This window comes from Petaurus breviceps, unplaced genomic scaffold (assembly GCF_028583685.1).
Source record: "Petaurus breviceps papuanus isolate PSGF00001 unplaced genomic scaffold, PetGlider_PUasm1.0 186, whole genome shotgun sequence".
NCBI lineage: Eukaryota > Metazoa > Chordata > Mammalia > Diprotodontia > Petauridae > Petaurus > Petaurus breviceps.
Genome location: NW_027185798.1, coordinates 36,307,985 through 36,332,574, shown reverse-complemented (window position 1 = coordinate 36,332,574; position 24,590 = coordinate 36,307,985). Strand labels below are relative to the sequence as shown.

Below are 24,590 nucleotides of genomic sequence, written 5' to 3'. Positions count from 1 at the left end.
AAATAACCAAAGAGATAAAGTACTGTCTCTACCAAGGAAAAGAACCCCCCCCCCAAAAAAAATTCCAAATTCAGAAAAAATTGGAATCAAATGGAGGAAAATATAAGTGTAAACTTAAATGTAAATAGATTAAATAATCCACTAAAATAAAAAGAGTGACAGATTGTATAAGAAAATAAACCCCCAAATCTGTTGTTTACAAGGAATACAACTTATAAAAAGATGATATACAAAAAATAATAAATGAAGGACTTAAACTAGATTACTATACCTCAGATGAATAAAAAATGCAATCATTGTAATCATATCATCAAGCAGAGCAAATAATAGTAATACTAATAATCCATAACACAAAAAACAAGGAAAATAAATTATGCTAAAATTAAAAATGGACAGCAAGCCACTATCATATTAAATTTATGTGCTCCCAATGCCTTACCAACTGAATTAATAAATGAAACAATAATTAAATTGCAAGAAACTTATATAGTAATATCATAGTGGCAATAGATTTTAGTGTCCTTTTCTATATTTTTGACAAATCAAACAGAAAGAAAAGCAAATGTGAAAAATATAGGATTGAACAACTTTCTGGTTCTTGAATATACTAATAAAATTGATAAATTTTAACCAAGTTTATTTAAAAGAAGAGAGGATAAGATCAATTTTTAAAAACCAACAAATGGGGTAAAATTACAACAAAAACAAAAGAAAAAAAGAATATTCAGACTCTACTGTGCCCAATTATTTACCTGAAACCAAGAAAACAAAAGAAATAGAATACCTTCAAAAATATAAAACACCCAAACTAACAGAACACAAATAGTTATCTTAAATAACCCAATCTCAAAAAAAGAAATCGTACTGGCTGACCTGAAATTGAACTACCAAAGGGGGAAAAACTGGACTTAATGAATTCGCAGGAAATTTCTATTAAACTTTTAAAAGACAATTAGTGCCAATACTATTCAAATTATTCTCAAAAAATGAAGGAAAAAAGCACTCTACCATATTCTATTTATGAGACAAATGTAGTCTTAAGACCTAAACGAGGGAAGGATAAAGCATAAAAGAACCAATATGATTAATGAATATAGGTTCAAACAATTTTAATAAAATCTTATCAGACTACAGCAATTCACTCCTATAAAGAGGAGATAAGAATTACCTATATTTGCTGATAATGTGAGTTTTAGAGAATCAGCAAAAAAATACTAATTCAGACAATTAGTAACTTCAATAGTCACAAGTTAGTAAATAAACCTTTCAAAATCAACAGCTTTTTTACATAATAAGAATAAAATCCAAAAGACAATAACTGAAATTAATCCAAATAACTACATAATGATTAAATTAATTGAAAATCAATCTACAAAGCACACAAAATATTTGTAGAGATTCAATTACAAAATATTCTTAAAAGAAATAAAGAACAACTTAACTATCTGGAGGAATATTCAGTGTCCATGACTGGTCCATGCCAATATAATTAAAATTATGATGCTACCAGAGTTCATTTATACTTTTAGTGTTATGCTAAGCAAATTAGCACAATAATCCTTTATAAAATGATAGTATATAACAAAATTAATTTGGAAAAACAAAAGATCTAGTTGACCACAAAAAATAATGAAAAGACAGAGGGGCAAAAGGGGACTTGCACTTACATACCTCAAACTATATCCTAAAGCAGATTTCATCAAAACCACCTGAAATTGGTTAAAAAGTAGAGGAAGTAGATCGATGGAACAGAATAGACAAGGGAGAATCAGAAATAACAAAAATATATAACCCAATATCAGAAACTCAAAAACATAAATTAATTATGAAATAGCTCTCAATTTTATAAAAATTGCTAGGAAGAAGTCTGGAAAAAATTAAGTTTGGCCCCACACCTTACACCATATTCCATATGTTGTTAATGGATATATGATCATATTAAAAATCATACCATCAAAAAAATTACAAGAAAATCAGATTATATGCCCTTTACGACTTCGGGTAGAAAATGTATTCTTAAACAAACAAGCAATAGAGTAATTATAAAAAATAAAACAGGCAACTGATTGCATGAAAATGTTTTGCTCACACAAAATTAATATACCTAGGATATGAATGAAGTGACTAAAGTGAAAAAGTCTCAAGATCAAGTTTCTCTGATAAGGGTTTGGTATCCAAGCTATATTCATTCTCTTTCTCTCCTTCTGTCTCTCTGTCTCTCTCTCTCTCTGTCTCTCTCTCTCTCTCTCTGTCTCTGTCTCTCTCTCTCTGTCTCTCTCTGTCTCTGTCTCTCTCTGTCTCTCTCTCTCTCTCTCTCTCTCACACACACATATCTATCCATAGATACAAATAGATATAAATGTGTGTATACATAACATCTTGTAAAATATATTATGTGCATATATATGCATATATACATGCACACATATATGTGTAGGTACATTTGTATATACACATGTATACATGTATATATTACCAAAATCCATTCCCCAATATATAATTGGTCAAAAATGTTAAGTTCTCAAAGGAATTTCAAACTATTAGCAGCCGTATAAATGAATGCTACAAATCACAATTAATAAGAAAATTAACTTCAAATTATCCCTGAGGTTTTACCTTACACCTTGAAAATTGGCAAAGAAGGCAAAAGATGAGAAGAGCCATTATTGGGTGAGAATACTGTGAATCAGTTTAATTAATTTGGAAAGTAATTTGAAATTATGCAAAGTGACTAAAATGCCCATACCCTTTTAGCCCAGAAATTCCATTTCTAGGCTTCTGTCTCAAGGAGGTCATTGATAAGAAGAAAGTTTCCTTGTGCAAAACACAACACTTTTTGTCATAGCAAAGAATTAGAAACAAAATATATTTCCACTTATTAGAGAATGGCTAAACAAATTGTGATAGATGAATGCAATAGAACAATTCTGTATTCTAAGAAATGGCAAATAAGATCAATACAGAGAAGTATGGAAAGATCTATGACAATTGATGCATAGCTATGTAAGCAGAGGCAAGTAAGCAATATATACAATGACTACAACAATGTTAACAGAAAGAAAAACAATTCCCCCCAAAGTAAAAGTGAATATTTCAAAATTAATTAAGAATAAGCTTGGCTTGAAAGTACAGGTATGAGAAATAGAGGTCCCTCTGGCAGTGGCAAATATTTAACAATCAGCTCTCTGGGGAGAGGGTGGGGAATGTATGAACAACACAATAAAGTTTAATTTGTATTATTAACATTTTCTCCATCACTTTAAGTCTAGAAAATCAGAAAAACAATAAATCAAGCCTTGATTTGTAGTATTTGCCAACTTCTAAGGTATAAAAATTTACACTGAAAAAAATCCATACAAGATGAATTTAGCATGCTCCTGTCCCTACCCCCATCACTTAGCTGAAGAAGGAAGTTCATGAGTGTGGTATATTGCAATTTCTTTTGCACTTTTTCAATATATTGGTGAGTTTTGCTTATATTTTTCCTCTTTTAAAAGATAGTATTTATTATATGAATTGGCTCCCTGGAAACAGGAGAGATACTGAAGAAAATTTTGTGAAGTAAAAAAAAAAATACATCAATAAAAATTTACAAAAAAGAGGACCAATAAGTAAATAAATATGAGACTCTTCTCCAGAGAAAGGGGAGCTGGATAGTAGGGAACAAAACATCTACTTATTCTCTAAATAATGATGAAATTAATTTGCAGATACCACAAAAGTGGGAGGGATAGCTAACATTGTGATTTTAAAAGATCTTGAAAAAAATGGTTAGAGCATTGGACAAACCTAATGAGACAGATTTCAATAAGGCTATCTGTGAAGTTTTACACCTTGGTTGAACAGATCAATTGCAAATATTCAACATAGTGAGGGCAGGATGCCATCAATAGGCAGATACATACACATATACACGTATAGATACATACATATATGGTCCTTCTTGTTTTGGATCAGGACACTAGTGGAACTGGAGAGGATTGCATTAACTCCCATATTTCCATGACACCAACCAGAGCTATTGTGAGCAAAGGAGCTGTAGAGGATGGTGAGTTAATTTAATCTCCAGGCAGAATGATCTGAGACCCAGCTGTAGACCATTTGACCAATAAAGAATATAAAAACAGTTTTATGACTTTAGTAGAAGAGCTTCTGAGATTGCAAGGAACCTCCTTGCTGACTGGTTTTTTTTTTAATTCATTTGTTGGCAGCTTTTACTTACTTTTACTTTTCTGGAGTGCTTTTTATCCACTTGTAGATTACCTTTAACCTAGAAAGTGTTGTATGTTTCCTGAAGGTAATTGTCTATCTGAGTCCTCAGGCTCCGAGTGATCCATTACACCAGAAATGGAACCATGACTGGGACATCCTTGCAGGCAGAGACTTTTGCTTTTTTCTGTATTTTATTTTATATTTATCTTTGTATCCTTAATGCTTTGATTTTTTTATTTTTATATGTTTTATTTTCCCAATTACATATTAAAACATTTTTAAACATTTTAGTTTTTTTTTTAAGTTTTGACTTCCAAATTCTATTTCTCTCTCTCTCCCTTCCCTCCACCCTCCCTGAAAGGTAAGCAATTTTATATAGGTTATATATGTGCAATTGTGTAAAATATTTCCGTATTAGTCATTTTGTACAAAAAGACTCGAATAAAAAGAACCAATATTATGTAATAGTTCTGCTTTTGTTTCTGAGTCCTCAGTCTTTGGTATCTAAATGTTTGTTGATTTAGTATTCTCTTTATCTGAAAAAATTTGGGGGAAGGGCTTAGCAAATTACAGACTCAATATGAATCAGCAGTATGATGTGGTAGTCACAAAAGCTAATCAATTTGGGGATGCATTAAGAGAGATGTAGCGAGTCTATCCTCCACATGTAGCATAGGGGTGTGGTTATGTGGCTCAAAGGGACGAAGAAACAACATCTTTTGACTCTTCTCCCTCCTACTCTTTTTTAAAGGAGATTTTAATTCCTAACAGGAGGGGAAGCAGGAGTTTGAGGCCAGAGGCCACCACACCACTTGGATCTCCTCAGAGGGAGGGATACTGAACTAGAATTATATCTATCTGGTCCCTTGAATATTATTAGTCGAAAACATGTAGTTTTTAGGTTCAGGCTAAACTTCTAATAGCTCTTCATTAATGGGGAAAGGAGGATCCCAAGTTCTATATCCAAGGTTTGACTTCTTCCTCCCAAATACTAGCTTCACATAGCAAAGAAACCCATTTATTCAAGTCAACAGCAAAACAGAAATCCAAAAAATTATACATAGAATAATATATATGTGTGTATATTATATATAAATATGTATGTATCTATATTCATATGTATATGTGTTTCTGTATATGTATATACACATGTGTATATGTGTGTATAGGAAAAGTTCTCTGAAGTCTCTAGTATAGCAAGCTGAAAATAAGGGCACAAATCAAGTTTTACATATTGACTTCTTCCCAGAGTTGTTGGGTATTTTTTCCCATCTTTAATCTGAAATGGTGTTGGCATTATCCAACTTCTTTCTTGAAGCTAGAATTCAAAAGTTCCCAAAGCAACTCAAGAAAGCAAAGAAACTTAATAGCACCAGATTTCTCTTCTCTCTTGCTCTTGTCAACTCTACCCAACCATTATGCAGGTGCAGGGCATTCATCTCCACCAATGCGGAGAGAGTCCCATATCAATGGGCTCTGGGGCTGTGGTCACAGAGACTTTACTTCTAGGAATAAAGAGGTGATAGTTCCTTTGTCGTCTGCACTGATAAGATGATATTTAGAGGGTCATATTCAATTCTGTGTATCTCAATTTAAGATGGATATTGATAAGTTGGAAAATACCCAGGGAAGTGTAACCACAATGGTGAAAAAGGTGCTGAGTTCATTCATGCTGTATGAAGCTGCCATATGAAGTTCAAGTATAGGAACAATATATGTTTAGAAGAAGAAAGATTCTTGGGAAATAACTGTATTTGGGTACTGGAAGGACTGTCATGTGGAATGAAGATTGGACTTATTTAAATTAGCCTCAGAGGTGAGAACAAGGAATAAAGGGTGGAAATTACAGAGGCAAATTCGGGTTCAATGTAAAGAAAAGCATCCTAATAAATAGAGCTATTCAAAAGTGGAATGATCTGCCTGGAGAAGTAGAGGGCTCTCATTCACTGAGGATTTTCTTTTTTTTCTTTAAATAATATTTTATTTTTCTCAATTACATGTAAACATAATTTTAACATTTATTTTTTAAAATTATAGTTCCAAATTTTCTCCCTCCCTCCTGTTCCTTCACCTAGATATTAAGCAATTTGATATAGGTTATACATGTGCAATCATACAAAACACATTTCCATATTAGTTATATTGTGAAAGAAGACACAAATTCATAGGGGAAAAAACACGAAAAACATAAAGTGAAAAATGGTAAGCTTTGACCTGCATTCAGACCCCATTCTTTCTCTGGAGATGGACAATGTTTTTCATCCTAAGTCCTTCAGAATTGTCTTGGATCATTCCATCACTGAGAATAGCTAAGTCATTCACAGCTGATCATTGTACAACATTCAGTTCTGTGTACAATGCTTTCCTGGCTCTGTTCACTTCACTTTGCCTCATTAGTAAATCTTTCCAAGTTTGTTTTTTTAGATCAGCCTGTTCATCATTTCATATAGCATAACAATATTCCATTACATCCATATAGAACAACTTGTTCAGCCATTCCCCAATTGATGGGAATACCCTCAACTTCCAATTCTTTGCCACCACAAAAAAAGTTTCTATAAATGTTTTTGTACAAGTAGGTCTTTTTCTCTGTTTTTAAATCTCTTTGGAATATTGGCCTAGTAGTGATCTTGCTGGATCAACAGGTATGCATTTACTGGGGATTTTCAAGAAAAAAAAAAAACAACCATTCTTGGAGAGGTTTTAGATGGAATCCTTGTTCACCTGTCAATTAGACTAGAGGGCCTTGGGGACCCTTCCATCTCTGAAATTCTATAAACCTTCTCTATCCATTGAAGCAAGTTAGACAGGTCCAGCCAGCATAGGATCACTGATTTAAAGCTAAAAAGGAATTTTGAGGCATGTAGTTCCACCTCCTTATTTTGCAAATGAAATCCAGGCCAAGAAAGATTAAGTGACTTCTCTACTGAAATGCAGGCAGTGAGAAATGGAGCCAGATTGGGAGCACAGATGTTCTGACTCCAAGTCAAGTAAATCAACGAACATTTATTAAGCATTTTCTCTATGCCAGGAAATGTGCTAAGCACTGGGAATTCAAACAAAAAGAAAGTCCTTTCCCTCAAGGAGATTACATTCTAGTGGGATATGGTAAAACATAAAAGTAGGGACAAAGGGGAGAAGGAAAAAAGGAGAGAAGAGGGCTTTCTTGGAAGGCATGGTAGAAACAGAAGTCCAAAGAATCTGGAGTAGAGCTCAGAGAGGAATAAAGAAGTAACTGTGGATGGCTGGACACTTTCCTTAAAATGGAGGTTCTAGGAAAAACAGACCAATTGGAGGAAGGAGCCAGAAAGGCCAAATGATCTTCCATGTTGGCAAGACTGTGGAAACCAATGGTGGAGAAAAAAAATCTAAAGGGTCAGGAACAGAACCCAGAGATGAATGAAGATACATTCCAAATCCAGTCGTCTTTCCACTACATCATCTACTTTTCAACCTTTGCTTAGTCTAGTTTGTGTTAATGGGTTTATTCAAATAATTGCCAGTTAAAATCCCATATTTTACAAGAAGCCTTTCCTAACCCCTCCTAATTCCAGTGCCTTCTCTCTGCTAATTGTTTCCTATTATTCTGTATATGACTTGCGTTGCATAGATTTGGTTGCATGTTATCTCCTCCATTGGATGATTCTTCTTGAGTACAAGAACTGTCTAGGATCTCTTTTCATATCCACAGTGTTTAGCACTGTGTCTGGCACATAGTAGGTACTTTTAAAAATGTTGACTGATTGATTGGTTGTTCAAATATACCTGTGATCTCATTGAAAAAGAAGTTCTTTTTCCATGCCTAGCTCTCCTGTGGGACTCTCATCTATGTCCTCTCAAAAGTTTGCCACGGTGGTCTGCCCTGTGTTTGAGGCCTTCTGGCCATCCACCAGTCATCCCTCCTCATCACATGGCCATTTTGTTTTAGAGTACTTTGATAATACACTTTACTCTTGTTCTCCATTGGTATTCTACATTGGTTGTATGTTGTGGCCACTTTACAACTACCATGTGCTTCTTCAGTATAAAGATCATCCTTAGTTCTTAAGAGGCAGTAGTGTTTCAGATATCACTGATATATAGCAACACAGGTAAAATATCTGTATTGGGCAGGGGGGAATGGGCCTTTGCTGTTCTAGGAAGCTTAGAGTCAGAAAAGTACTTTGCAATTTCCCAAAAGCAATCTAAGTCCATTCCATAAATCTGGGTCCAGTTCATCATCCAGTCACATCAAGTGTCGCAGATATACATGCTGTTGGACAAGCTCTATAAAAGGTTCATTCATATGGACACTGAAATTTGGGCAATTATTAGTTTAATCTATTTAGTCTTTTCTATAAAGATGAATAAGCCAAACTCCTTTGATTACAAATTTCTTCTAGTATCCATAACCTTTTAGAAACTGATTAAATCAAACAATGTCATCCAAAAACAGGAGTATCTGCAGGATGCTCACCATCTACAAGGAATCCATCATTGACCTGGGTTCTGCACTAAATCACCTTCACTACAATGGGGAATGGTTTTGCCGAGTAAGTATTTCCCTGTCTTATGCCTTACCCAATGTTTATTATCAGAGGGTCACTGAACAGGATTATTTATGTTCTTACATATTTCAAGGACTCTTGAATGGCCTTGATGGATGGGTGGGAGAAATCTTGTTGGAAAAGGAAAGGCAAGGCAACATCTTATTTGACGAAAATCATTTTTTTCAAATTGTCAAACAATAAGCACAACATGATCTCATATTCTTTTTATCTTTCAGTCAACTGAGACATGGTAAAGGCATGGTCTATTGAAAACTACAGATTGCAAAAGCCTTCTCAGTGCCTGCTAATATTGACATTAAGGATACCCTCAATTTGTGTAAAGATGACCCTCATTAAGGTTTTGCATAGATGGGATAATAGTAATATAAGCCCATAGTTGATGTTTTCTTAGTCATCTTTTTTAAAATAAACAAGATCTGAGATTTTTTTTCTGTGCCTTTCCATGATAAATACCTCCTTCAATATCCTCAAAATTTCACCTTTGACTTGAATCTCCTCTATATGTCTTTGATCCTAGCTGCTTGTTTTTCTCATCTCTGTTCCCTTTAGTACCATTTCTACTTTATAAGAAATTCAGGAACTATGATGTCAGGGTCTAAGTGCAGAGGTTCCATTATCCTTGATGGAGAAAACAGTTTGCTGTAATATTTTTTTTCAAATCTTTTCCATTTTTCTTCTGTTTTCTGTCCTCTTTCTCTTTTCATTCCTGAATACCCTTGGAATGCTTTGCTTACTTACTTTAGTAAAGCTTTCTTTAAATTATTTTTACCTTCCACTGCTTTTCCCATCTTTATTAAAATAGTATTGCTCATTTTTCATTTTTTAGAAATATTTTACAGATGAGTTTATATTCTAATTCAATATTGCCTTTGGCAGCCACGTATCTCTGTTCAGTAAGTAAGTAAAATGTTTTTTGACTAAAGTGGAATGTATGTTGACTTGATTTGGGGAGGGGGGGATCTTATCAAGGTCTTAATAGAATTTATTTATCTCTGTTTGCCTTGGTTTCCTCATCTGTAAAATGGGGATGATGATAGCATCTACCTCCCAGTGTTGTTGAAAGGATCAAATAAGATATTTGTAAAGCATTTCACAAACCTTAAAGTTCCATTTAAATGCTAGCTGTTATCATTATTATCAACTTCCATAGCTATTGAAGTTAGCGAACTAGGATTCAAATCCCAACTTCAATGAATATTAGATTTCTTCTGGGTTTTGCTGCTTACACAAATCCAATGATTTATTGTCATAAGTTCTAATAGAATCATAAAAGTAAATAAAATGGCAACAGGTGTGAAAGACAGTAGTGCTGTTATTGGGATGATTTTATTAACTAAGTATTAATTGTCATATCTTCCTGCCTTGAGCTTTGCTTTTCTGATTATATTTTTATTGACTAGGAATTACCTTCTCTTGGTTTCCATAGCCCTTTTCCACAGTCTCATTCTTCTCCTTGAGTTGCATTGCACTGCTTATATTTTTCCATTTAGCCTTCCTTTGCAGCATAAAAAACCCTTCTCCTCCAGATCATCTCTGCTCCTGTGGTGGCCATCCTAATTGCTACCAGAATTTCCAACTCAATTATTACCCATAAAGTCTCCAGTAATCCAGTATTCCCCCATACTCAAGAATTAGAGGTGTAAGGTGATAACATGACCATTTAGTCTACTAATCTGGGACCTAAAATTTTTATGTACCCTTCCAATAAACCTATAAGTGCAAATCTCTTATATAAATCTTCCTCCTGTACCCTACAACTTGAACTCAAGTTCTGATCACTTAGTGTGCCAGGCTAATACAATGGGCAGGTTCGGTTGGAAAACTTTTTGGAAAGCTGCTTCAGTTCCTATGTTACATTGCTAGAAATATAACTGCATTTTCCATTCTGCCCCTTCCAAGGGATAGGAACTGGACCATAGTTCCTTTGTCATTGGGAACTCCTGGGTAAAGTAACTCCCTCTACTGATTCAAGTTGGCACCTCTTCTGCAACTTAGAATCTCAGAATGTTGCCTAGAACATTAGGAGGTAAGTAACTTTCCCAGGGTCAAACAGCAAGGTTTTGGTGGTTCGACTCGAACTCAGCTCTTTCTGGTTACTGGAAAGTAGCTTTCCAAAGACCACAGGAGGTTAAACATTGGATAAGAAGTCGTTGTATATGGGTTATAAAGTCACCAATGAGCTCTATCTCAACTGTCCTTTAAAAGATTAAGAGAGTTGTTGGAGCTACCCCCCCCATTAAGAAAAAAATACAACATCCTGTTGGTTACTGAGAGCTGTCTACTAAACCACACTGCCTCCCTCCGCTCTCCAAAACTTCTTTTAGCCTTTGTTCCCTAAAGCAAGATCTTCTATATTCCTGAGCACAGAACAATATCAACATAAATCATTGTCACATATTGTCACATATTCCAGGAGACTTTGCCAGAGATATTTTGCTTGGGGAGGATCTGGTCTTCTCAAATCAACAGACACACGAGAAACAATTGCAAAGATTTATTTAGCGGCATTTTGTGCTTGGCACTTAGAAACAGAATTCCGTGCATAGGGCAAATTTTTATACACCTTTTTCTTCATACATATTTTACATACCCTTTTTATTGCCCCTTTTTAATATTCATAATATTGAATTCCCCACTAGGCACATAAATACATTTATCTACAACACCTCAAAACCAAAATCTTAATAATATCTGCATTGTTACTTGGGATAATTGCAGTTCACACCACTTAAATGCTCAGCTTATACCAAGCTGCAATTTTTTTAATTGTTAAAGGCTATGGGGAGGGAAGGGGTAGAGGGAAGAAATTAAAGAAACTTCAAAATGCAACCATCTATTTGTTTAAAACTGTGCTCTAAGGGAAGAGGCAAGATGAGTTTCTCTGAAATTCTGCTCTCTGAATTTCGACGAAACTTTACAAATTTTCTATGGCCACTCTGGCATGCAAGGCACTAAATCCAGGTCAGCTGCCTTGGTTCACTTGTAGCTGACCAGGTCTCTCTTCATTACCCCTGATTTCAACAAGATCAGACTAAATTATCAAACTCTTTTCCCATACTCCCATTCCCATCCTCTTTCCCCTTCCCATACGAAGTAAAATGCATGTTTTGGGAAGTCAAACTTGTTCATATTGGTGCACCTCTGGATTCTGGGAGAATACCACTGACAGGACCTGTGGAGCTAAGATGCAAACCTTTCTCCCATCTCCTTTACCACCTGGCACCCTGGTCAAGAGTATTCGTGTATATAGTGGGAACTGGAGTGTCCCAATGAGGTCTTTCCCTCATTAAAATAATATTTTTGCATCCTGTTGGGGGGGGGGGAAACAGTTTCCTTGGTGAATTAAATTCTCACCACTGTTCACACATCCTCATTCTCTTTCTCTTTTTCACTTTTTCTTTCTTTCTCTCTTTCCATTCCTTTCACTCTCTCCTATCACATCAATGGCACCACTGAATTTTCAGGACAATAGCTAATCAGCTGGAAGGAGCCAAAGTCAGGAGAGCACCTTCTTTCAGGAAGTAAAGTCCAGTTGTGGCTCTGATGTCCATCTACCCCTCATTGATGGGGAGTGGTTTCAGGAGACCTGGTTCACTCCAGAAACAGGTGGGGTCCTGAGGGGTAGGGGTCAAGGGTAGCCTTCCCAGACCGTGTAGCTTTGTAGAAAGACCAGTCCTTGGTGAAGTACCCATTCTGGGCCTCCTTTCATGAAGAGCTCACCCTAGTTGAGAGTGAGTGTTAAGTGTATGTGTGTGTGTATGCGTGTTTGTATGTGTTTATATATATATATGTGTTTATATATGTATGTATAGGTATGTATGTATGTATATATATATATGCATGTTTCATTGGCTGTTACATTCTAGCCTCTTTTTTATATTAATATAAAATGATTGTCCCATCTTTCCAAAGGCCACTTAGGGTTAGAGGTTAGACACTGGATAACAAGGCTAAGTCTTTGGATACTGTGAACATGGCCAGGAAGTCAGATGTAAGTTCCATCTCAATTGTCCTATGCGAGTTTGGGAGCGTCTCTTTGTTGTTGGGGTTATTCCCACCCCACCCCCTTCAGAAGAAAAAAAAATGCAGTCCCACTGTTCATTAAAAGGCTTTAAGCTCCTGACAATGAGGATGCCTTCACGGAAACAATGGAGGGTCTTTGGTGATGAGAGGTCAGGTTCCCCATTAAACCATATGCACAGACATCTGGGAGGAGGAAGAGCCAGGGACGGACCCATACTGCCGGCCGTCACAGGTGTTGGCTGTCTGCTGGTTGGCTGAAGAGGGGCTGATCATATGCATGCCATGTTCCATCCCTGTGGGCAGATACTGCCTCTCACCAAAGGCCCCATTGGAGGGAGATGAACAGAGTAAAGTGCTTTGGGAGGTGGTCAGTTTCTCTGGACTCGCAGCTAGCCTGGGGGAGGTGGGGAAGTTGTAACCATAGAGGTTGTAAGGGTTGTGAAGGGAGAAGGCATTGTAGGAGCTCTGCTGCATGTGGCTGCCACCAAACACATGTGGAGAAGAAGAGCTGGAGGCTGGGTTGCCTGCCTGCATGACATATTGAAATTGGGAGGCAGGGAAAGAGCCCAGCTGGCTACCATAGGCTTCCATCTTGCCATTGCTGGGCAACGAAGGAGGAGTTGGTATTCCTGAGATCAGGGATGGAGTCCTCTGAGGCATGAAGGTTTCTGAGGACTGGCTGGCTGAGGCTGTACCACTCTGCAAACGGTTGTAGCTGCTGTCGCTCAGGCCAGGGTAGCTCTGCAAGGCAGCCATGTTGCTCCTGGCACAGGGTGGATAATCAGAGAGGTTCAGGTTGCACAGTTGGCTTTCCCGACAGCCCACGTTGAAAGTGTTGGGGGCCAGGTGAAAGGTTGGAGGAGAACAGGATGGAGACAAGAGATGAGAAGAAGCAGAAGGGGATGGGGTTCCGGTGCTGGAGGTGGTCGGGGAGGTGCCCGTGCTGCCCCCTGAAAGACAGAATGGAACACAAACATCATCTCAGTGGAAAACTTTGTCATAAGCCAAGAAGACTTATAATAACATCCATCCCCATTTCTAGAGTGCTTTGTTCACAACAACGTTGAGGAACATGAGCTCTACATTTAACAGATCAGGAAACTGAGATTCAGAGTTGAAGCTGTAGGATCATAAATCCAGAGCTGGAGGGGCACCCAAAGGCTATCCAATCCAACACTTTCACTTTACAAGTAAAGAAGGCAAAGCCCAGGTAGGTTGTGACTTGCTTCCTTCTCCTTCCCCACTTTCTAGCTTTCTTTTTTATGTTGTCTTCTCCCAATAGATTGTAAACTCCTTGAGGGCAGACATTTTCTTTTTCTTATTTTTATCCCCAGCACTTAGCACAGTGCCTGACACATAGTAAACACTTAATAAATTGTTCATCAAATTAAATTGAATTGTCCAACATCACAGAACAAAAACGTTTCAAAGCGAGGACTTAAACTCTGGTCTTCTGATTACAAGTCTGGTACAGTCTCCATCAGATCAGCAGCATAACTAACAATTTTGGTACCTGGGGGAAAGCAACATCAAGTGTGCTCTCAAATCAGCTTTTTAAGACAAGTTCAGCTGAGAAAGGAAGATAATCCAGTATCCAAACTCCTATTGAGAGGAAAACCTAAGATACTACTGAATAGAAGGAAAAAAACGAAATCCTGGACCTGTCTCTCCTATGACCTTAGATCTTCAGACACCACAAGATTGTTCCTGAAGTCAAGGAAATGGGAGCAAGTTTGGGTGGAAAAGAAAAAAATCCTGTGAAAAACTCTTCAAGACATCTGCATTTGTTTTTGCCAACTCTTACTTTTGAATTTCTAGATTTCTAGGAACTGTCAAAGGATGCCCAACTCCCTCAGTTCAAGACTGACTTTAGCCCCAGTGTCTAAAGCTGAAGAGGGTTTTCTTTTTCCAATCTCTTGGAAGTGGTGGCTTTGACTATGGTCTTCTGAAGGCTACATGGATAACTTCCCTTGTGATACAGAAGGAGTTTGAGAATAGAAGGACTAGCTTCGTTGTTTTGTTCTTGAAGGAGAAAGAAAAATGATTAGCTAATTCTTTCTCTTGTGATTTTTTAAAGTTATCTTAGAGTCTTCAGATGTCAGTCAATGAATAAGCATCGATTAAGTACCTCCTTCGTGTTAGACATTGTGCTTTAACCTGCTCTGCTTCCAATCTGGACCAGTTTGCCTCTCTCAGGCAGCCCAGTGCTCTCCTCCCCACCCACATCTCCCCTCAGAGGCTCACCATGTTGGTGACAGACTTAAGGTGAATATCCAATCAACTCTAGTCCTAGGGCAGTTCAGAACTCTTGAAGTCAAGTGATCCACAGTCCTTGGCCTCCCCCAGTTGCATGCATTATATATGTATGTGCCATCACACATGGCTAAGTCTAGTTCTGAAGAGGTTCTAGTGTATGGCACATTAATGCAGAGTCAGTGGAGGTATGAACTGGTGCCACTATTCTGGAAAGCAATTTGGGACTATACTAAAAAAGTCACTAAACTTTGCAGATTCTCTGACCCAGGCATACCGTAGCTAGATGCCAAGGAACTTAAAGAGAGAAAGGTATGTCTATAAAAACAGCCCTTTCGTGGGAGCAAAGAACTAAGTAAAGTGAATGCCCTTCAATTGGGGAATGGTTGAATAAATTATGGTGTATAAATGTAATGGAATATCATTTCACCACAAGAAATGACAAATATGAAGGGATAGGCATTAGACCTTTGATTTCATTGGTATAGGGAACCCCCAGATGAGGAAACTTCTTCAATTGATAAGTAATCCAACGTAGCTGTGTTATAGAGCATGTAGAGGAAAGGAAAGCTAACAAAAGCTTTAAATGCCTTTCATACAGAGCACTCCCTACAGCACATTCCCTTGCCCATGACTGTTGACCTTCAGAGCAGGGTTTAGACTTTCCCAGAGTTGCCAAGACCTATATTTCCCAAAGGGGGAATCTTGGAACCCTTTGGGGTCAACCTTAACTTATGCTGGGATTCCTAGAATCTGGATTTCTATAGGAGAGGGGAGAGGGAAGGGGCAAATGAGAAACAGAAAGGAACAAGTAAGTAATGAAGGAAATAGGCAGAGAAATGATGAAAACTATTTTAAAAAAAAGTCCTGGGGAACCAAAAAATCAGGGTATTCGACCAAATTGGAAGTCAAATACCCAAAGGTACTCCAAAAAGTAAAGATCCTAAGAGAATCCTTGACAAACAACAATTTAAAATATGTCTAATGATCTGGAAAGTTTTCCCTGATAGGAATTTGTAAGCTACTGGAGGGTGGGGACCATCTTTTGCCTTTCTTTGTAGCCCCCAGCTTAGCTGAGTGCCTCCATCATAGTAGGCACTTACTAAACGTTAACTGACTCACTGTAGGCACAGAATAAAGCACACATTTGGGTTTGTTGGGGTTTTTTTAATAGTTTTCACTATTGTTGTGTCAAATGTAGAGTTTCAGAGTTGGATTAGAGATATTAGAGGTCAACCAAATTAACCTTTTCATTTTATAGTTAAGGAAACTAGAGGTCAAAAAATCAAGTGACTTGTAATATTATTCATCTCTTGAAGAGGTGGAATGAGAACAAAACTAGCATATTCTTTTTAATCAAAAAAAGTTTCCCAATACAGATTTCCAAACAGTAATTTCCAGACAGGGCAGACTTCAGCTATAGGTCAAGTGGGTCTTCACCAACACCATTATGACATATTTCAAGCTCTACCTCTATTTTTTTTTAATTTTCTATTTGCTGGTTTTCTATTTATCCTTTCAGGATAAAGTTTTTATTTCCCTCACTTCTGAAACGTTTTAAAATGTAAATGATTCTCTGAGAGATCACACATTGATTGAAATTCACACAAAGATTGAAATGACTGATACCGAGTCATTTTCTGAGAGCAGATTTTTACTTGGAGAAGGGGACTGGGAGAGAAGCCACTTTGCACTTGAAACAGAAGGGAAAGGGGCTCAGAAAGGGGCCTGTCTCACTTTTTCACTTTCATAGCTTTGGCTAGGGTCACCCCACTCATAGCATCTCAAATGAAATCCAGCTACTCCCTCCCTGCCTGTGTTGGGCACAGGGCTCTTCTGAGAGGCTTTCTCTCTATTTCCCACACATTCCCATGAAAAGGAAGCTATGCCGAATTCTGTGAGCTTAGATGAAATAAGTGATGTGACATGGAATGGAGAAATTTGACTCCAGCTGTAGAGAGATTTGTGCTTTACAGGGATATTTATCTAGTCTCCTCTCTCTGTGAGTACTGTCCTGCTCTCCATGGGCTGCTGGTTACATAGTCACAGAGGGGCCCACCTGTTCAGCATGCTGTACCGGTCTGTTACAAATACGCTCCATCATCCTCAGGCCTTAGGACTACAGCAGGAAGCGTGATGTGGAACAGAAGTTTTTACAACTTTGAAATGGTTTTCTTGGATGGTTCACAGTGCAGGGAATGGTACTGACTGAAAGTCCTAATCAGTTACACTTACACTTATATACACACACAAACACACACACACAAGATGGGGGTGGGAGTGGGCATGGGTCAGGGTATTAGCAAGTTACATTGTTCTCTGCAGACCAGATGAGAAATGCACATTAAGAAGATTTTAGCTGCCCTGGGCTTTTAAATAGCACTGACTTGAAATGAGTCTCTGTGGCCCCTGGAGCTGCAAGAAAAGATGAGAAAAGCTGAAAATGGATCAGCAGAAGTTGGATATGGGCAAAGCTGTCCAGGAAATGCTTGAGTTGTTTCCATCCATTTTGCTTTTTATCATGCATTTTTCAAATGCTCAGAGACAAGTTATTCTTCTCTGTTCCCATTGAGGGCTAGGCTTGATGGGTCTTAATTTTTCAGAGGTGGAAACCAAGGTAACAAAAAATCAATATCATCTTAAATTCTCAAAATATGTCAATAATAAAGCAAAATTAGAATATAAGACTAGCCAAAAAGATGCTTTTAAAAACAAAAGCAATTGAAGAGGAGAAAGGCAATGTGTGATAGTGGGTTATAAAAGATTGACTTTATAGTGAGGAAGGGCTGGATCTCATTCCCACTACTGACAAAGTGACAGTGTGATCCTGGCCAAATTATTTAACCTCTCAGTGATTCTGGTCAATTGCTAAGACCACAAGTTGCTTAGAGGTTCTGACATGTATTAGGAATAATAATAACAATAATAATAATAATAAACAAATATATATATAGCACTTTGTGCTAAGCACTTTAAAATTATTATCTCATTTAATCCTTGGAATAATCCCAGAGGAAGATGCTATTATTATCACCATTTTACAGATGAGGAACTAAGAAAAACAGAGATTAAGTGACTTAGGGTCACACAGCTAATAAAGGTCTGAGGCCGCATTTGAACTCAGGTCTTGCTGACTTCAGACTGAACAACCTACCATAACAGTAGATGGAGTCCATCACTGGAAGTTCCTTATACCAGTGGTGTCAAAGTCAAATAGAAAGGTAGAAACATTACTACATACATAAGGATCCCTGTGGGCCACAGATTGACTTAATTTTGAAATTTGATACTATTTATGTTTTATTGTATTTTTATCTATTTTGTTAGTTATTTCCCAATTACATTTTATTGTGATTTTGGCAGCACTCAGGGTGTGTTGTGCATGTGTTCAATACCTCTGGCCTATACCAAGGAATCTGCAGGTTTAGTTTTATGAAAAGGTGGGGGAGTGGGGGATGACCCATTCTCCCTTTTTAACCTTCAACACATGTGTTACCCTTCAAGGGTAAAAGCTGAAAGTCTTTCTCTCAAGGTAACTTAAACCAGCATGGGCAGGAAAGCATCCCTGAGCTCAGCATGAAAGGAGACAGGTCCAACTTCAAGGGGAAAAAGAATGTACAGCTTGGTCTCTAGCTCTACTCTCCATGCCTCCCAACTGTCCTGTCTGAATTCTTTTACCCTTTCAGTATGGTCTCACTTCTCTAACTCCCTCGGGGTAAGGGCTCTCAGTCTGTCTATAAGAGAACCAGAAAGTAGTTCTAGCAATGGGTTTCCCTTTGCACTGCAGTAAATTGTTATTAGTAATTGAGTAATTTATATAGGGAGGTACCCAGGCTCCAAACAGGACCACAGACCCAGGGTCAGAAGGGACCTCAGAATGTTAGCTCCTAATAGAGAAGATCCCACAGTGATTAGCTACATTGGTGTCTATGGAGACAGGCATCTTAGTCCATGCTGGCATTCCCCAAACATCTATGAATAATCCTGTCCAGTGTAACAGTGGGTAGATGCCAAGGGATGTTACAGGCTGAAATTGGGCTGCTTATTTATGACCCATGCTCTACTGGGCATGAACTGGCCAAGGCATCATTGACATGACAATAACTGACGAGATAATAATGCTAGCTAACCCTCATACAGTACTTTACAAATATTAACCCTTTTTTTCTCAACAGCCTCAGAGGTAGGAGCTAGTATTATTATTATTGTTATTATTATTCCGGTTATACAGATGAGGAAACTGAGGCTTAAAGGGTTTAAGTGACTTGGCCACAGTCACACAGCTAACCAGTGTCCAGCAGGATATGAACACAGGTCTTCCTGACTCCACATTCCATGTTCTAGCCACTGCACCATCTAGCTGCCTATAGTCTTAAGTTTTGCATAGTGTATTTTATCTATGCTTCATACCAACTCCATGAAGGGAAATATCTGAGATGTTGATTTCTCTAGTGTATGAATGAGAGTTGTTTGGAGGGGAATTTTAGGAGACCTCAGGTGAGCCCCTGCCTTTCCTCAGCCATCTTGGCTCTTTTATGGATGAGGAAACTGAGTCTGAATAAAGTTGTGTGATTCGTCCAGGATGGATACCTAGTAAGCAACTGAAGCAAAATTGGCAAGATTCAAACCCAGGTCATCATGACACCAAATCTATTGTACTACCCATTAAGCCACATCACCCAGCCTATACTTCCAAAGCCTAAAGCAGCAATGAAACTGCTCTGGATTATTTACCCACCCACCCCCCACAAAGAATTGCTGTGGGTCCCAAATGTCCTCACAGAAGCCTCATGCATCCATTCTCTTCCCTGGCCAGTCTCAAAGAAGGCTCCCTGGCCTCGGTCTGCTCATCTGTAAAAGGGAACAATTGGATCTCTCAGGCCCCTTCAGCTCCATGTGTACAGTACAAGAATAATAGGTATATTGGTTTCAAGAGTCCTCTTCCCCTTCCTTCTTTTGTCCTTCCCCAGAGATTCTGATTTACTTTGGAAAGGGGCAAGGGAGAGAGAAAATCAGGATATCCTGGAAATTCCACTCCCAGTAGATTAGAATCCCCAGGAACCCCAAACCAACTCCCTTCTGAGTTTCCCTTAATCTTCTTCCGGCATCATACTGAAGTCAGATGACCATTAAAAATTCATATATAGTATTAACTTGCTCATATATTCAGGGCTAACAGCCAAGATAATGAAAAGGGGCACATTCATAATAGTGATCTTCTAAGAAGACAGCAATCCAGAATAATACAAGTATCCCATGAAGACAAGCTAAATGTGTCTGTGAAAATCCTAAAGGCCAAACCTGCTGACTTTTGCATCTTTAAATTGATCACTTCCAGATTGCATTATGGAAGTTTTCACATAAAGTTTCCTTTTGTTTCTTTTTTTTTAATCTTCAGATTGAAAAACAGCAAGGAAAAAGTGGAGAGGAAACTCCATCTGGGCTGGTAGGGAATAAATTTCCATGTATTTACTTGATTCCATAAGCCAGATACTCCTCTTGTATAACATGATGGCATCTGTCCTTGAGGAGTGCTGACTCACTAGATGTCCTGGAGAAGCCCTTCTTGGGGGTTTATTTAAACAGGTAAAAGGTAAAATGCTCTCTGTGTTCTTAAGATTTATTGAGTGATTCATTCATTCTGTAAAGGTCAATTTGAAACAACTCTGTAGAAAGATCAGGTGAATAAAGTAGAGATGGTTAGAAGAGAAGGCTTAGGGATCATATTGATATATTCAAGTATTGAAAAGGTTCCCATGAGAAAGAGGAATTAAATTTGTTTCGATTGGACACACAAGGCACAACTAGGAGAAATTATTGGAATACGCAGAAAGGAATATTTCAAGAAAACTTTCTGACAATTAGAATTATCTAAAAGTGGAATGCCTTCCTTGGGATAGGGTGAAATTTCCATCAAAGGTCTTCAAGCAGAAGATGGACGACCCTTTGTGAATGACATTTTCGATGAAATCCCTAACTCAGATTGCACTGACCAAGATGGGTTTGGAAGTCCCTTCCAACTCTGAGATAATATTATTCTCAGAGTTATTAAGGCCCTATTGTTCCCATACAGAGATGGAGGCAGAAACTGACTCCAAAAATATTAATAAGCATAATCCTATGCCGTCCAACCAAGAAATTCTATATTTCTCATAAAGTAAATGTGAAATTCTATACTGCTGATGGGAATTGTACAGTTTCATGCTTTAAAAAACTAACTATAAGAACTCTCTTTCCCACTAAATTCAAGTCTTTAAATGTTTCAGGCTCTATTTAAAAAAAATGAATTTAAAAGAGCAATACTTAATTACATGTAGATTAGCTGTATTATAGATGGTCTCTCCTTTCACCTATCTACACAATCTAGAGACCTTCTCCCATGGCCACACAGACGGTCCTTCTCCACCCACTGCATTTCTCTGTGGTATTATTCACCTCATACTTCAATTCCCATCTGCTACCTCATAAAATCACAGCTTCTCTCCTTTGGGTTTTATTGTCTCCATTGCCATGCTCTAATATTTGCAGTTATCTAGCTGAAAGGAGGGAGGAGGAGAAAAAGGAAGTGAATTGTAGTGATATTCCTAAGACTTTCTCCAACTTCTTGACCAACGGCAGCCAAGTTAACCACTTACTACCACCACCCCACATATATACATCCGTCCCTTATGAGAAATGTGTTTGTCAATCAAGAAAAGTGTGTTTTATAAAAATCATGACATAAAGTAGAGAATAAAAGGTTATAGTTTGGGTTTTTGACAATTGCATGAGAATGCATTGAGATATTATATAGGCATATGTTACATATATTACAGAAGGCATAGATATCACAAAGCTCTTGTGCAAACTAAATCGATGCAGCAAGAATTGAAAGAAAGGAGAGGGAGGAATCCTTACTTTAAATATTTATAACAGTGAATTGCTATAAGCTGAAGTCAGTCTTTAAGAGAACTTTTCAAAGAACACAATCAGTTTTTCAAAGGAAAATGCAACTATCAACAACCATCTTAAAAATCTGTTCGAATAATCAGAGAAATGAGAATCAAAAGAACTGAGGCATCACTCCACAACCATCAAAGTATCAAATTGCCAAAGATAGAAAAATTCGGCGGTGGAACTGTAGGAAAAGAGTACTCTCATCCTTTGTTAGCGCAGCATTGAATTGGTCCCAACAATTCTGGCAAACAATTTGAAATTATGCAAGAAAATTTACTAAGTTGTACATCCTGTGACCCAACAATCCCACTACTGGGTTTTATGCTTTGAGGAAATTAATTACAGTAAGAAAAGACCCATATGCACAAAACTATTCATAATGGCATTATTTTAATAACAAAAAGCTGGAAACAAAATATGTTTTCAATGATTGAGAAATGGATGAACAAATTGTGACATGAATGTAATGAAATAATGAGAATGCCAGATATGAGGTTTTCAGGGAAACATGAAAATGTATGAAAAGCTGTGGGGTAAATATAGTAAAGAGACCAATCTCTACCATGACTACAACAGCATAAATAAATTAAAAGCCAAAAGGCAACAAAACTCAGGTCAAGATAATAGATGATGTAGGGCCCAAATTATTAATCTTTAAAGTATATACTACTCCTATCTGTTAACAACTAGTAAACTACAAAAGGGAAAATGGTATGCTATCAATTCAAATTATGCTATAATGTGGTTTTACTTAACTGTTTGTAGGAACTTTGAGTACTTGTTGGGTAGTATCTGTTGTATTAAAACAAATGTATCCATAAAAAAATTTTTTAAGAAAATTTTGCTTATCTGACAAAATTACTCCAGACTTCACCTCCATTTTCTTACCATTGCCCTTCCTACCCCAGAGAAAATTCCACCCAAAGGCCCCAGTCTCCTCATTGGTAATTCCCTTGTTCAGATTACCACTTGAGGAGGAGACCTAGTTCAACCCACTTTCTGGACTTCTTTGTCACCTCATCAGCCACCTTGCCCCCATCCAGACACTCCAATAGAATATAAACTTCTTGAGGGTAGGGACTGGGGGTGAGAGAGATAATAGAATAAAGCACATCGTAAATTTTAAAGCACTATATAAATGCCTATCATCACCATCGTCACCACCATCATCATCGTTATTACTATTAAATCACCAGATCTCTAGTCTAGTGACAACCTCATTCCCTAAGCCTTTACTGTGTTCTTGCTAAGCTCAAGTAATGTTTATAGATCAAAAGAGGGGGTATGCTGGAAAATGTTTAACATTCTCAGACTCTCTGGGAGAAAATACACACACATACTTTTAAGGTTAATTTGCTTCATTAGCACTTCCTAAATTTTAGACAATCAACAGAACAATAAACCAAGCCCCATTTTGTAGCATTCGCTATTTCCAAAGGTTAAATAAGTGCTCATACTGAAAAATGTAACAGTTGATTTTCCTGCTGGTTTGCATATCCCTAGCAGGAAGAGGACTGTCTTATTGGTTTATATTATATTATTCTTATGTTTATTTTATTTTAAACATTATTAATTTATATTTATTATTATTATATTATATTGGCTTATATTATTGGCCTCCGGGGGTTCGCATGGTATCTGGACTATAATAAGTTTTTAATAAAAGCTTTATCTATCAATAGATGTTAGAGACTGAAAGGAGGCCATTTTGAGTGTAAGCAGAGAAAGAAGAAAATGAAGGTATGTAAATTCACTATTCCAATTCACCAAACAGAATAGCCAGCTTGAATTGTTAAGAAGTCAGGAAATGTTTCCTAATGATTAATGATGTCCAAAATTGGAATGGGTTACCTCAAAAGTTGAAAAGGGGATGCCTGTTTAGATATGGGTTAGAATAGATACCTCTGGTGTCTCTTCTTACAGACTACCTCTCTCATTATTTGACCTCTGTCCCCAGTACCCATATACTGCTGTAATCATGAGGAAGAGCCCAAAGTTTAAACTGTTCAATGCAAAATAAGATCTATTACATACCTCCAACCTACAAGGCATTGTGACAAGTACTAGAATTGGCCACCATTTTACATTGTTTGTACATTGATCTTGTCAGTTAGCAGAGTTTGCTGAACAACTTATTTCTGCTAAATGATAGAACATCTCTTTTTCCTGACTATAGACCCAAGGCATGGGAAAGACTTGCTCTGTCAGGCAAGTAGGTATTGGAGTGGATAGAACAATAAAGCATTTGACCTGGAGTCAGTTCAAAACCTAGCCTCAATCACTTAGTAGCTATGTGAACTTGGGCAGGTATTTAATCTCTGTCTGTTTCAGTTTCCTCATCTGTAAAATGGGGATAATAACTGTACCTACCTCCCAGGGCTTTTGTGAGGGTCAAATGAAATAATATTTGTAAAGCACTTTGTGAACCTGAAAGCACTAAATACGTACTATTATTATACTAAAGCAGAGAAAGGTTAATCACCTCCTCTTCAGTTAGACAGTGACTGAGGTGAGATAAACTCGAGTACCCTAGCCATCAGTCCAGGGCAATCTCTTCCAGACTAACTCATCTTAGATACCATTTACTAAGGCTTCTGTTTTCATGGAGGAGCGTAT

General features: G+C 37.5%; 1 protein-coding gene across 5 annotated transcripts in view; it reads right to left on the bottom strand.

Moving 5' to 3' along the window:
* Nucleotides 1-11,241: 11,241 nt before the first annotated feature.
* Nucleotides 11,242-24,590, bottom strand: part of TBX15 (T-box transcription factor 15) — a 169,272-nt gene continuing 155,923 nt past the window's right edge. For all 5 annotated transcript variants that reach the window (XM_069090219.1, XM_069090220.1, XM_069090218.1 and 2 more), the window contains exon 8: nucleotides 11,242-13,735. In XM_069090219.1, coding sequence (XP_068946320.1) covers nucleotides 12,948-13,735 — 788 coding nt within the window. In that variant the 3' untranslated portion in view covers nucleotides 11,242-12,947. The remainder of the gene's footprint in view (nucleotides 13,736-24,590) is intronic.